The sequence below is a fragment of the Cricetulus griseus genome, chromosome 10 (assembly GCF_003668045.3).
Source record: "Cricetulus griseus strain 17A/GY chromosome 10, alternate assembly CriGri-PICRH-1.0, whole genome shotgun sequence".
NCBI classification, from domain to species: domain Eukaryota; kingdom Metazoa; phylum Chordata; class Mammalia; order Rodentia; family Cricetidae; genus Cricetulus; species Cricetulus griseus.
In genome coordinates, this window is record NC_048603.1 from 19,728,972 (window position 1) to 19,741,752 (window position 12,781).

General features: G+C 40.6%; 1 protein-coding gene across 4 annotated transcripts in view; it reads right to left on the minus strand.

Moving 5' to 3' along the window:
- LOC113831991 (KH domain-containing, RNA-binding, signal transduction-associated protein 3) overlaps positions 1-12,781 on the minus strand; it is a 579,685-nt gene that overhangs the window by 28,152 nt on the left and 538,752 nt on the right. For all 4 annotated transcript variants that reach the window (XM_035449678.1, XM_035449677.1, XM_035449676.1 and 1 more), the window contains one exon: positions 11,089-11,171. In XM_035449678.1, the coding sequence (XP_035305569.1) occupies positions 11,089-11,171 (83 nt within the window). The remainder of the gene's footprint in view (positions 1-11,088; positions 11,172-12,781) is intronic.

The following is a 12,781-nucleotide window of genomic DNA, read 5'->3' on the forward strand; positions in this document are numbered from 1 at the left end:
GTTACCCAGTCTTGACCCTGTGGCTATGTGTTCTCTGACTGCAGGAGCAGGAAGCGCTATTTGCTGCAAGGATCTAATGTTAAGTTGTTAAGACTCAAGTTCTTAATGTTGCTTTCTTAACCTGAATATTAAAGATGTGGCTTGTGAGGTTCTGTTGATTAAGTTAGTCCAGATCTGATAAGGTAAGGCTTTAAGACACAATTCTTAAGATACTGGAAAGCATTAAATACCAAAAGTTTTCAATGTTTTATAGGTTAAGCTTTTAATCTCTGACAAAATACCTGACAAAACAACTTAAGGGGGAAAAGACTCCATTTGGCAGACTGTTTCAGAGCTTTTGATCACTATTGCCCCCCCCTCCTGTGATAGGACAGCAGCAGCCTATAAGGAGGGGGATTCTTCCTCAAGGTAGCAGGGAAACGGAGAGCCAGAGTGGAATCAAGGAGAAGATGCTTCCAAAGACCTATCCACAGTTACCCATTTCCTCCAGTGAGACCCATCTCCTAAGGTTTTCAAAGGCTTCAGTGGCTCAAGCCTTTAGCATAGGAGACTACTAAGGAAAACACTTATCCACACCAGAAGACCAGACACGGGAATACAAATGGCAATTAGTAAAAGCAACTGAAATAAAAAAGGTGGAAGGAGGGATGAAATGAGGGACCAGGAGGACTTTACACACTTTGTAGGTACTGAGCTGAATTTCAGACAAACTCTCTGAACCTTATGCAAAACAACATTCCGGGATTTAGTTTAGCAGCATTTTAGGGGACACTCTGAGGGGAAAGCTGACCTCTATACTGACACTGTGTGATACTAGGGTTACTGTGCTTTCCATCAGGTTCCCAACGTTGAGACATCCATCACAGTCATAGTACCTATGTGGCATGGAACACATTATGCACCCTCCCCCTAAAGTCCTATGCTGCATCTCTGGTCCCCCAAACCCCTAATTATGACTGTGATTTAAGACAGGACCTTTCACAAGGTGGTTAAGTTGAAATGAAGCCTAAGAATGGGTTCTAATCCAATGTTCTCCTAAGACAAACTTCTCCTAAGATATCGAGGATGTTTGTTCTTACACAGGAAATAAATACACTGGGGACACAGGGAAAAAGGTGGCCACCTGCCAGTCAGAGACAGGAAGGCCTCTGGTAGAGCAGGAGTTACTGACATAATTACTTTAAGTCTCAGTTTCAGAATCACAAGAAAACAGTACTGCACTATTATATACCAATAGAGAAAGAAAAAAAAAAATCTCAGACAACTGCAAAACTGTATTCTCACTTTAATGTACTAAAAAGCAGCAAGTTAGATAAACCTGTCCTATGCCATCCAGACCAAGGGTCACTGGCTTCTGTTTCTACATTGAATGACATCTAGCAAGCAACCGGATTGTCTGAACCACAGTTTTCTCCTTCAACAAGTGTGCTTCACATCACGGGGCTCCTTCTGCACTGCTCATGCATTCGGTTCTCGTGGCTTTTCCTCCTGGACAGCTGTAGCACTGGGAACCTCACACCACAGAAGGTGTCTGCACTCCCATGTAAGCTGTTACTTTTAGCCGGTCTTTCCTGACACTTAAGGGTTTATAATTTATGGTGTTGCAGCCTCTTAACTGATTTTGCCCCTAGCTTTGCTAAGCATCTGCCAGTCCAGCTTCTCTTCACTATCGGCCAATTAATTTCTCTAAATTCAAGTCTAAACATGCCATTCTCTCGGCTCCCTATTGCTTCCAAGTCTCATGTCTCAGCTTCCAGAGAGAGTATTCATCCATATTACACTACCAATGCTACTGTTTGCTGTGCCTACCTCACCCTGCTATGTGGTCCTTTCCCTGACCATCATCTGGGGACTGTTCCTTACGCTCAGATATATATTCCCTCAGATATATCCATAAATTCCAAACTGGAATTTTGTAGTCTTCCCAGTGAAAACAAACTTCTCAGGCTCCTCCTAATAGCTCACAATTAAGTATTTACACGTGATTCCTTATAGCCAGTGAGCTTTCCAATGACAGGATCTACATTAACAGTCCCTGGCATCAAACCCTAGGAGCAGTGCCTAGCATATGGCAGACGTGGAAGAACTGCTGACCAAAGGACTGAAAGGAGAGAGGACATCCCATCATATTTATGCATCACCATATTAAAAGTAAAAACCACAACATCTACTAGCCCAGAGCCAATTCTTGACATTGTCCTATGGATTGAGTCAGTCATGTAAACAGTGGTTTAGGCTCCAATAAACGGATCCTGATTTAGAGTATCCTCTAAGTAGCTTGCTTTTCATTCTCTCGGCTGACCAGAGACCCATTGTAATATTACTGTCCTATTAGTAAGGCTTGCAGTCTGGCTCTTTAAGGTAGTTCAGGAGACACAAGATCATTGGACTGGAGTCTTGCATGGTGGTGAACTAAATAAATGAACAATGCGCTTGTTTTCTCCTCCATTACCTATGGTAACTATGCAGGATGGGACTGGTACCAACAAAAACCCCAAATCAAAGCATAAGAAGGCCAATTCCATCCCCTTGAGTTGTGGCCCCTTGGTGCAGAACCAGGGTCCTCCTAGTTCTTTCCTGCTGCCCATTCCAGACTTTCTAACCTATCTCTATACCCCTGTGACTCCCACTGACCCATAGAAGCACTCTCTCTACCAGGGACCCACAGGTAACCATGCTAGACTCAAAATCTCTCTCCAGTAGGTACCTCAAAGCCACACTTGGCTAGGACCCAGAGTGACAATAGAAACCATATGACAGACTACTCACCCAGAAGAAAGGAGACCAGATATCTACACCAAGAAACAATTCAAACATCAGAACTCCAGATGCCTAGAACATAGCTCAAAAGACACAAAGATGAACAACTAAGGCAATATGTCTTCTATAGAAACCAACAGGCCCTGAGAATTAGCTGAATCATAAGACAAAAACTTCAAAATAACAAGGAACTTCAAGATGACCATGAAAGCACACACAGCTGAATGAAATAGAAAAAAAATTCAAGACATGAAAATAGAATTTAATATGAAATAGAACCAAAAAAGAAACCCAGACTGAGATAGAAATGAAAAACTCAGGCTGTCAAATAAACACCACAGAGGCAAGCTTCACCAACAGAGTACAAGACATGGAAGAGAGAATCTCAGGTCTTGAAGACAGAAGAAATAATTCAATCAAAGAAAATGTAAAATAAAAAAATCCATGCATTAAAATGGCCAGGGAATCTAGGACATTTCAAAAGGACCAAAACTTATGGATAATAGGGTAAAGGAAGAAAAAGAAACCCAGGTCATAGGCACAGAAAATATTTTCAATTAAACGATAAAAGAAAAATTTCCCAATCTAAAGAGATGTTTTTAAGAAGATACAAGAAACATACAGAACATCAAATAGACTAGAAAATAAAACTAATATACCAGCAAAGCTATCAATTACATCAAGGGAGAAAGAAAAATATTTTACAATAAAAACACATGTAAGGAAATTCTATCCACTGCCCCAGCTCTACAGATGGCACTTAGAGGAAAACATCAATCTGAAGAGAAGGTTAAATACACAACAAATAAGTAATCCCAGAACAGTTGGTTGAAAGATGGGGGGAACCTCACACCATAACAACAAAATTCCAGGAATCAATGAATAGTATTTATTAACTCTCAATAAAAAGACACAGACTAACAAAACAGATATAAAAACAGGATCTATACTTCTGTTACATCCGAGAAACACACTGTAATGTCAAGGTAGATACTGACTCAGGGTAAAACTATGAAAAAAAGATATTCTAAATAAATGGCACCAAGAAGCAAACAGGTACAGCTAGCTACTTCAAAACCTGCCAAATCAGACTTCAAACTAAAACTAATAAGAAGAGATATGGAAGGACAGTACATACTCAAAGGGAAAACATCCAGGAAAAGGATATTGCAATTCTAAACATTTATGCACCAAACACAAGAGCATCTGAGTTCATAAAAATGAAACACTATTAAATGTAAAATCACATATTGACACTAACACAGTGGCCAAGACAGTTAGTGCATCTAGACCAAAAACAAACAAAACAAAACAAAACAAAACAACAAAAAACACCACATGTTAGGACACCAAGTAAGTCTCAGCAGATATAAGAACATATAAATAATGACACACATCACATTTGACACCACAGATTAAAGGCAGATATCAACAATAATAGAAACAGCAGAAAATATACAAACTTATAGAAGCTGAACAACTCACTACTGAATAAGCATTAGGTCAAGACAGCTATCAAGAAGAAAATTAATAAAGAAAATGAAAACACAACATATTCAAATGTAGGAGACACAAGGCAGTTCTAAGACACTAGATCATAGCATTAGATTACTACATTAAAGAAAAAAAAACTGCAGAGATTTTATATTGACAATAGCAGACCTGAAAGCTCTACAAAAAACAATAATAAATAATACCAAAAGGGATAGATGGGAAGAAATACTCAAACTCAGGGCAAAAAACAATGAATTAGAATCAAACAAGCAGACAGACTGACAAAAACCACAGAAATCAATGAAATGAAGTGTTGATTCTTTGAAAAATCCCACAGGCTTAACCAACCCTTGGTTCAGTTATCCAAAAGATAAGAGGAAGGATCTACAACTCAAAGAATCATAATGACATATTTAAAATTTTGAATTCTACCAAACTGGAAAACCTAAAATAAATGAATAAATTTCTTAATATATATGATCTACCAATATTAAACCAACTTGGAAAAAATAAACAATTTAAACAGGCCTAATAGAAGCAGTCATTAAAAATCTCCCAACTCACGGAAACTCAGGGCCAGCTGGATTCACTGCAGAATTCTACCATACCCTAAAAGATCACCAATACTCCTCAAATTAATATGCAAAATAGAAATTGAAAGATCATTTTCTATTCTTTTTATGAAGCCACTATTACACAGATACCAAAAACTACACAAAGAACCAACTAAAAGAGGAAAGTATAAACCAATTTCTCTCATGAACATAGATGCAAAATTCTCAAAAAATACTTGCAAACTGAACCTAAAAACACAGCACAAAGATCATCCTAGACTTCATCCCAGAAATGCAGGATGGTTCAACATATGCAAAGTTGATAAATGTAATCCACATAAAAAAGAAAATGAAAGACAAATTCCACATAATCATCTTATTAGATGGAGAAAAGGCCTTTGACAAAACCCAACACACATTCATGATTGAAGTCCTGGAGAGACTAGGGATAGAGTGACACATCTCAACAATATAAAGTGAATTTAGAGCCAACTCACACTAAAATCCACCGTTCACTCTCTCCAAACCTATTCAATGAAAGCCTTCAAATGTTAGCTAGAGCAATAAGACAACCAAAGGAGAGCAGGGTTCACAAAGGACAGGAAAAATGTCAAAGTGTCTTGATTTGCTGATGGAGTGATTTTTATACATGAAGTCACTAAAAACTTGAAAACTTTTACAGTTGATAAACAGACTGTGAAAATCAGGAGTATGCAAAATTAAAACACAAAAATCAGGAACCTTTCTATATGCATATAGAAATAGACTGAAAAAGAAATCAGGAAAATAGTACCTTTCACAATCACCTCAAAACTAAACAAAACTAAAACAAACAAAAATCTTTGGATAACTGTAACCAAGCAAGTGAAAAACTTAGATAACAAAAGTTAAGATATTGAAGAAAGAAACTCAGGAAAACATCAGAGGATTGAAATATGTCCCATGCTCATGGATCAGTGGGATTAACACCATTAAATGTCCATCCTACCAAAAGGAATCCATAGACTCAACAAAATCTCCATCAAAATTCCAACACAATACTTAACAGAAGTGAAAAAAAAACAACAAAACATAAAAAATTTCATTCTAAACAGTAAAAGAAATTCTAGAGTTCTCACCATCCCTGACGTCAAGTTGTACTGAAGAGCTATAGTAGCATTAAAAACAGACATGTTGAACAGTGGAATCAAACTGAAGACTCAGACATAAGTTCAAACAACTATGGACACTTGAGTTTTTACACAACAAAGCCAAAAATATACACTAGAGGAAAAACATCTTCACCAGATGGTACAGGTCAAATTGGATGGCTGCATGTTGATCAACCTATACAAAACTTAACTCCAAATGGATCAAAGACCTCAACGTAAAACCAGATGCCCTGAATCTGACAGGAGAGAGAGAGAGTGCAACAGGCTGAACTCGTTGGCACAGAAAAGGACTAGGACACTGAAAGCACAGGCACTAAAACCAACTAATAAATGGGACCTCGTGATCTAAAAATCTTCTGTATGGTAAAGGACACTCAAGGCAGCAGCCTGCAGAATGGAAAAGGTCTTTACCAAATACACATGTGACTCAGGGATAGTATCTAGAATATATAAAAAAACAAAAACAAAAAACTGATAAAGAAAACGACCCAATTAAAAAAATGGGGTACAGAATTAAGCAGAGTTCTCAAAAAGATGAAAAACAAATGGCTTAGAATCACTTAACAATGTCAAAGCTTTAGCAACAATAGAAATCCAAATCAAGACTACTTTGAAATTTTATTTTATCCCAATCAGAAAAGTGGAGATCAATAAAACAAATGACAGCTCATTCTGGTAAGGGTGAAGAGTAAGGGGAACATTCATCCATTGCTGGTGGGACGTTAAGTTTGTTCAGTCACTAAGAAAATTAATGTGGCAGTTCCTCAGGAAGGTAGGAATAAATAGCTCTACCTCCAGATCCAGTTATACAACTTGGGCATAAACTCAAAGGCTATATCTTAGCTCATCCATGTCCATTGGAGCTCATTCACAATAGCCAGAAACAGGAAAATAGACTAAAATGAATGATGAAAATGTAGTATATTGACACAATGAAATATTATTCAACTGCTTTGAAAAGTAAAATTACAAAATTTGCAAATAAATGGAGAAAAAATTTATCCTGAGCGAGGTACCCAAACTTAAAAAGATAAATAAATATTGCCTGTTTTTTTTCTCATATGTGAATGTTTGTTTTTAACTTCAGACAGGTTTCAAACTAAATAACCACAGAGGTTAGTCAGCTATTAAGGGAGGTGTATGTGCAGGAGGCAAGGGATATAGTGTTATAAAAAGAGATCCAGCAGGCACTAAAATAAAGGATTAAGTAGGGAGGGGTGGGTGGGCAGGTCAAAGAAGAAATACAAGAAGGTTCAACTAACAATAATGCTTTTTGAAAAGCCATATGAAATTTAATACTGCAGAAACGTCCTAAAACATATACATATATGAAAGGAATGGAAGAGTAATAGAAGCAACAAAAGAGACAATGCCACAACTAGACATCTTATGCTACCAAGTAAAACCTCCAGTACCAGGAATGATAAACATCTTGTTGATTCATTGGCCAAAGGGCCCCATGGAAACCTCCATATATCAAAGACTATTGCCAAAGCTATTGGTTACTCTCCATAGCCTGGCAGTTAGGTCCTATTGCTATGAACAGTTACACATGTCATTGATCACAGAGAAATTCAGCTGGTGCACAACTAGAAGCTTCACCCCTACTCACCAGAGTTTATGGTACTATAAGATTTTACACACGACCAGAGGAGAAAAGTAGTCATCAATGTCACCCAGACCCAAACTCTGACACCCACAACAGAACCTGCTTGCAAGGTCAATTGTACTAATGGCACAGATGTTATGGGAACAACCAACTACTTTCTGATTGGCTTTAAAGGTCCACTGCATGACCTGGAGGCCCCTGACTGGAACTGACCAGAAGCTGATGTGGGATGCCCCTCTGTATGCTGTGAATATGTTTTATTACCATTGGTTAATAAAGAAGCTGATTTGGCCAATAGACAGGCAGAATATAGCCAGGCAGGAAATCCAAACAGAAATAAAAAGAAAAGGGAGGCAGAGTCAGGGAGACACCATGTAGCTGCTGCAAGAGTTAGATGTCAGAGCACTGCCGTAAGCCACGGCCACATGGCTATACACAGATTAGTAGAAATGGGTTAATTTAATTGTGAGAGCTAGTTAGTAATATGCCTGAGCCATTTGGCCAAACAATTATAAATAATATTAAGCCTCAGAGTGGTTATTCAGGAACTGACAGGCAGGACAGCAAGCTTCTAAAGGAGGTAAGCAACCAACACTCCTATTCGGCTATGGTATCTATCAACCACAATAATCCTAGGGTGCAGTAGTGGCACACACACGTTGCCAGTAGCCAATAGCTCTGTAATTGGACTTAAGACCCACTCAGCAAGAAGGAAACCAGGACTGGTACTGGAAACCTAGCAAACTACCCATGGTTAGTGAAGTCACAGATCCTACAACCATTACTTTACTAAATCAGCATAATCCTAACTACACTCTAAATATTTGCTCTTATATCCACAGATAAGTGCAGTTCTTACCAAGGGAGCTTCCAACATATGAGGATCATTTCAGACAACCACAACCAATCAAAATGTAGAGTTGTGAAATCTAGTCCCAATGGATACATCTACAAAACAACTATACAGCTAGGGGGATAGGGCAGAAGATGGGGGGGAAATATTTTAAGAGCCAGAGGACCAGGGAGTTTACTGTGAGACTATTTCCTAGCATTGTTAGTAGCTACACCCATAAGGTCTCACCAACACTACTGCCTAACCATGAGTCAAACTAGGACACAACAGACAGGCCAAAGTGAAGGAGGACAAAGACCTCAAAGTCTCAACCCTTTACCAAGAACCACAGGCAACTAAGTGCTGCTGGATTTCTCTGGGAAGGGGAAATAGACGAGATCTCCTGGTAAACTGGGGGTGGGGAGGGAGACATGGAAGGATGGGAATGGGTTGGGTGGGCTGTGGGTGGGCAGGTTGGAGGTGGGGCAGAGGGGGATAGTAATGAAAGACAGAGGAAAGGCCATTTTGGGGTTAGGGAGAAACCTGACGCTAGGAAAACCCTCAGGAATCCACAAGGATAACCCCAGATAAGACTCCAAGCAATAGCAGAGAGGCGCCTAAACTGGCCTCCTCCTGTAATCAGTTTGTGACTACCTTAATTGTCATCAGCCATACTCTATTCAGTATGGCTGGATAGAAGCAGATGCAGAGATCCACAGAGAAGCACTGGGCTGGGCTCCAGGAGTCTTGCTGGAGAAAGGAAGGAGGGACTGTATGAGCCGGGGGGGGGGGGGCATGACCAGGGAACCCACAGAGACAGCTGACCTGAGCTTGTGGGAACTTATGGACTCTGGACCAACAGTTAGGGAGCTTCCATGGAAGCGACCTAGGCTCTCTGCATGTGTGTGACATTTGTCTAGCTTGGTCTCTTTGGAAGGTGAGATCAGGACTTGTCCTGGAGCTTAGCTGGCTTCTGGGAACCTGTTCCCCATGCTGGGTTACACTGCCCAGCCTTGACGCAAGAGGGGAAGGTCTGTTCTGCCTCAACTTGATGTGTCATGCCTTGCTCAAGCCCATAGGAGTCCTGTCCCTTTCTGAATGAAACCAGAAGAGGAGTGTAAGGGGAGAGCGGTAGATGGGAAGCTGGTGTTGGTGGGGAACACTGGGAGGAGGCGTTATCTAAATAAGATAAAAATTTAAAAAAGAAAACTGTATGCTAACTAGAAGTGAGGAAACAAAAGACCTTAAGTTCTAACTCACTATCTAGAACATGTACATTTTCAGACTGTCATACAGCTCAAGTGAAAACATGGGGTGGCAGGAGCCTATTTGAAGATGGTATAGAGCCAGTACTCAGTAAAGAGTACAGGGAAGCCCAGAAGGATTCAGTCCCTCCATTTGACTAAGCAGTGATAAATCTTTGTTATTTGGTCTCTTCTTCCACAGGCACAGTGTCTCTCTTATAGGATATGCTCACATGGCCTGGATGACAGGCTTTATGACAACAGGCTCAGAGAGAAACCACACACCCAGAAGGTGTTATGAGGTAGAAGACAGATGTGCTTCCCCAGGGCTCTTCATATTGAAAACTGAGACATTCATGGATATTATGTTTTTAAGCAAAGCGGAGAAATGCCTAGTTATAAACAGTAGTCTTTGAGTTAGAAGATCTGACTTTAGACCCATCTCCTCATTCCATTTATGGTGTGATCGCAGACAAACGACTTCTTCTGGAAACCCACTCACTTCTTGTTCTCTTCACTAAGAAGGATACTTCTGCTGGCCTAGCTACAGGAGGAGCTATAGGGGAAGGCTCATGCAGCTTCTTGCCTGACTTTTTCAAGAAACTGTAGGAGTGCCTCTGTCCCCAGAACTAACGACACAAACACGAACAACAAGGCATCCACTGAAAAAGACCAATAGTCAGCATCAGTCTGAAGGCCACCTGTCATGGATTATATATAAGCAGCATGTCTAGAGCAAAGATGAAAACTGTTTAATATTCTTACCTATCCAGCATCAGAGTTTATAGGTAAGAGAACCACGGATTCACTCACAACTTGAGTGGCACCATACCCATGCATGTGGCTGGATGCTCCAACACAATTAGACACAATCTGTGTTTAGGCTTTGCAGTCACTGCAGGACCAGTTTTTGGTGTATGAAGTTTTTTTTTGGGGGGGTGGGGGGTGGGTAGGAGGTCTGATCAGGATGAAGTTGGGGAGACAGGGAGAATCATGGCTAAGAAGGCAAGCTGTTCTGTGAATAGCAAGCCAAGCTCTGGCATTACATCTCCAGAAAGGCAGTATGTTCACAGTGTCCATGGAATTTGGGGGCCTTAGGACTGAAAGGCTACCCAATCTGAGACATCATCCTTCCTTGGGATGTTATTACAGGATATCATCCTCCCTTAGGATGATGTTAAACAGTCAGGTCAAATTTTCAGAGCAGATAAAATTAAACATAGTTCAAGTCCAGATGCTCTAGCATGACTACTTCAGGAACATGTTACGTGGAACATGTATGGACATTTTCATATACGTTACTTGGAAGGGAAAATTCTACTTCTGCAGTTAGAGACACAGGGAACAGCAAGTCCAAGCAGTCCCACCAGCACCATCACACCTCCCTGTGGAGGGGCCCTGGGTCAAGCTGATGCAGGGCCTGGCAGCAAGGGGCGACTCTTACCTTTGGGCTGGGGTGCTGTAGCTGTTGTCATAGGAGTCGTAACTCTGTTCATCATATGCAGTACCGTACCCATCATCATAGTCCTGAAACACACCATTAGGAGAGACATTGAAAAGACCCTCTGGCAAGAAAGGGCACTCTGCTTCCAGACCCTGCATGACACCAGCTGATGCTAACCGAGGCTAACCGAGGCTAACCGAGGCTAACCGAGGCTAACCGAGGCTAACCGAGGCTAACCGAGTCTCACCACGATGTGAGAAGCACAGTGGTGGCTTCAGTATAGACGCCAGAGCAAGGAGCTCCCAACATTCTCTCAAAAAAGCAAGCTCGTGCTGGAAACAATTGCTGAGATCACCACTGTCCAGACTCAAAAATGAACCACAGAGCTGCAGAGAGCCAAAGAGTGATCATTTAAAAACAAACACGCACACACAAACAAAGGATGGCTAAATAACGGTAAGAGCAGAGATATGTGATCTTTTCACTTAGCAACAGCCTGGAAGCCACTGGGGTGCAGTGAGGCAACTAAACACCCTTTAGTAATGTTCCCTGTCAGTGGCCTTCACCTGATCTTACTTGGCACTCTCCTTAGCACAGCAGGCTCACTCCCGAGGGGTTAGCTCGAGAAAATAATTAGAGCCACTTGGTTAAGATTTTTAGCTGCTTGAGACTGTGGAGAAATACCGAGCAAATAGGTTAATTAATAAGCATAAAAAAACCCCAAAACATTCCTGAGAATCTGGAGGGTTGTGCCAACCTCATGCCACATCCCCTGACTTAGAAAAGACCACAGGCCCAGAGCTGCTCCCTTTGGGAGGCCAGGTACCAAGTTAATGCAGAGGAGACTAAAGTGGCAACACCTGGTACACACAGACTTCACAGGATTAGCTCTGAATAGTCCTAAATATAAAACACATAACAAATCCTGGAAGAATGTGAGTCCTAGAGTTGATGACTAATTAATATTTTGTATCTAGTATAAAACAAGAAATTGAGATGTGTAAGAAAAAAACTACAAAAACATGATCTAAGAAAAATAGCTGTTAATAAAAATTGTCTCTGAGAAGTTGAAACATTCAATTTGCTAGGAAAAGAACTTATTTATTTATTTATATGTTTTATTTATTTATTTATTTATTTATTCTTTTTATTTTGCATACTAGCCCCAGTTCCCCTTCCCTTCTCTTCTCCCTCCCCTCAGAGGGGGTAAGGCTGCCCTTGGGGAGTCAACAAAATCTGGTTTACCAAGCTGAGGCAGGACCTAGCCCCACCCCTCTGCATCCAGGCTGAGCAAGATATCCCAGCATATGGAATGGGCCCCCAAAAAGCTAGTTCATTAGGCAAAGAATTTAAACCAACATCTTGAACACAGCCAAGGAGCTAAAGAAACTGTTACGATCAAGTAAGGCCTCAGGGAATTGCTTCATCAAATAGAGACTATCAGTATGCAGAGAAACCAAGGTAAATGCTTGGCTTCAAAATCAGTAATGATAGCAGAAACTTCACTGGTCTCCTCAGCAGAAACACAGGACAGAGGTCTTTGAACTTGAAGACAGACATGCTTGAGAACAAAGGATGGAAAAAAAGAACACAGTGTCAGAGTCCTGTGAACAGCACCAATGTACAACCAGAAAAATATTCAGAGAAACAACTGTAAAACTTTCCCAATTTGCTGAAAAAACTTCACATACCT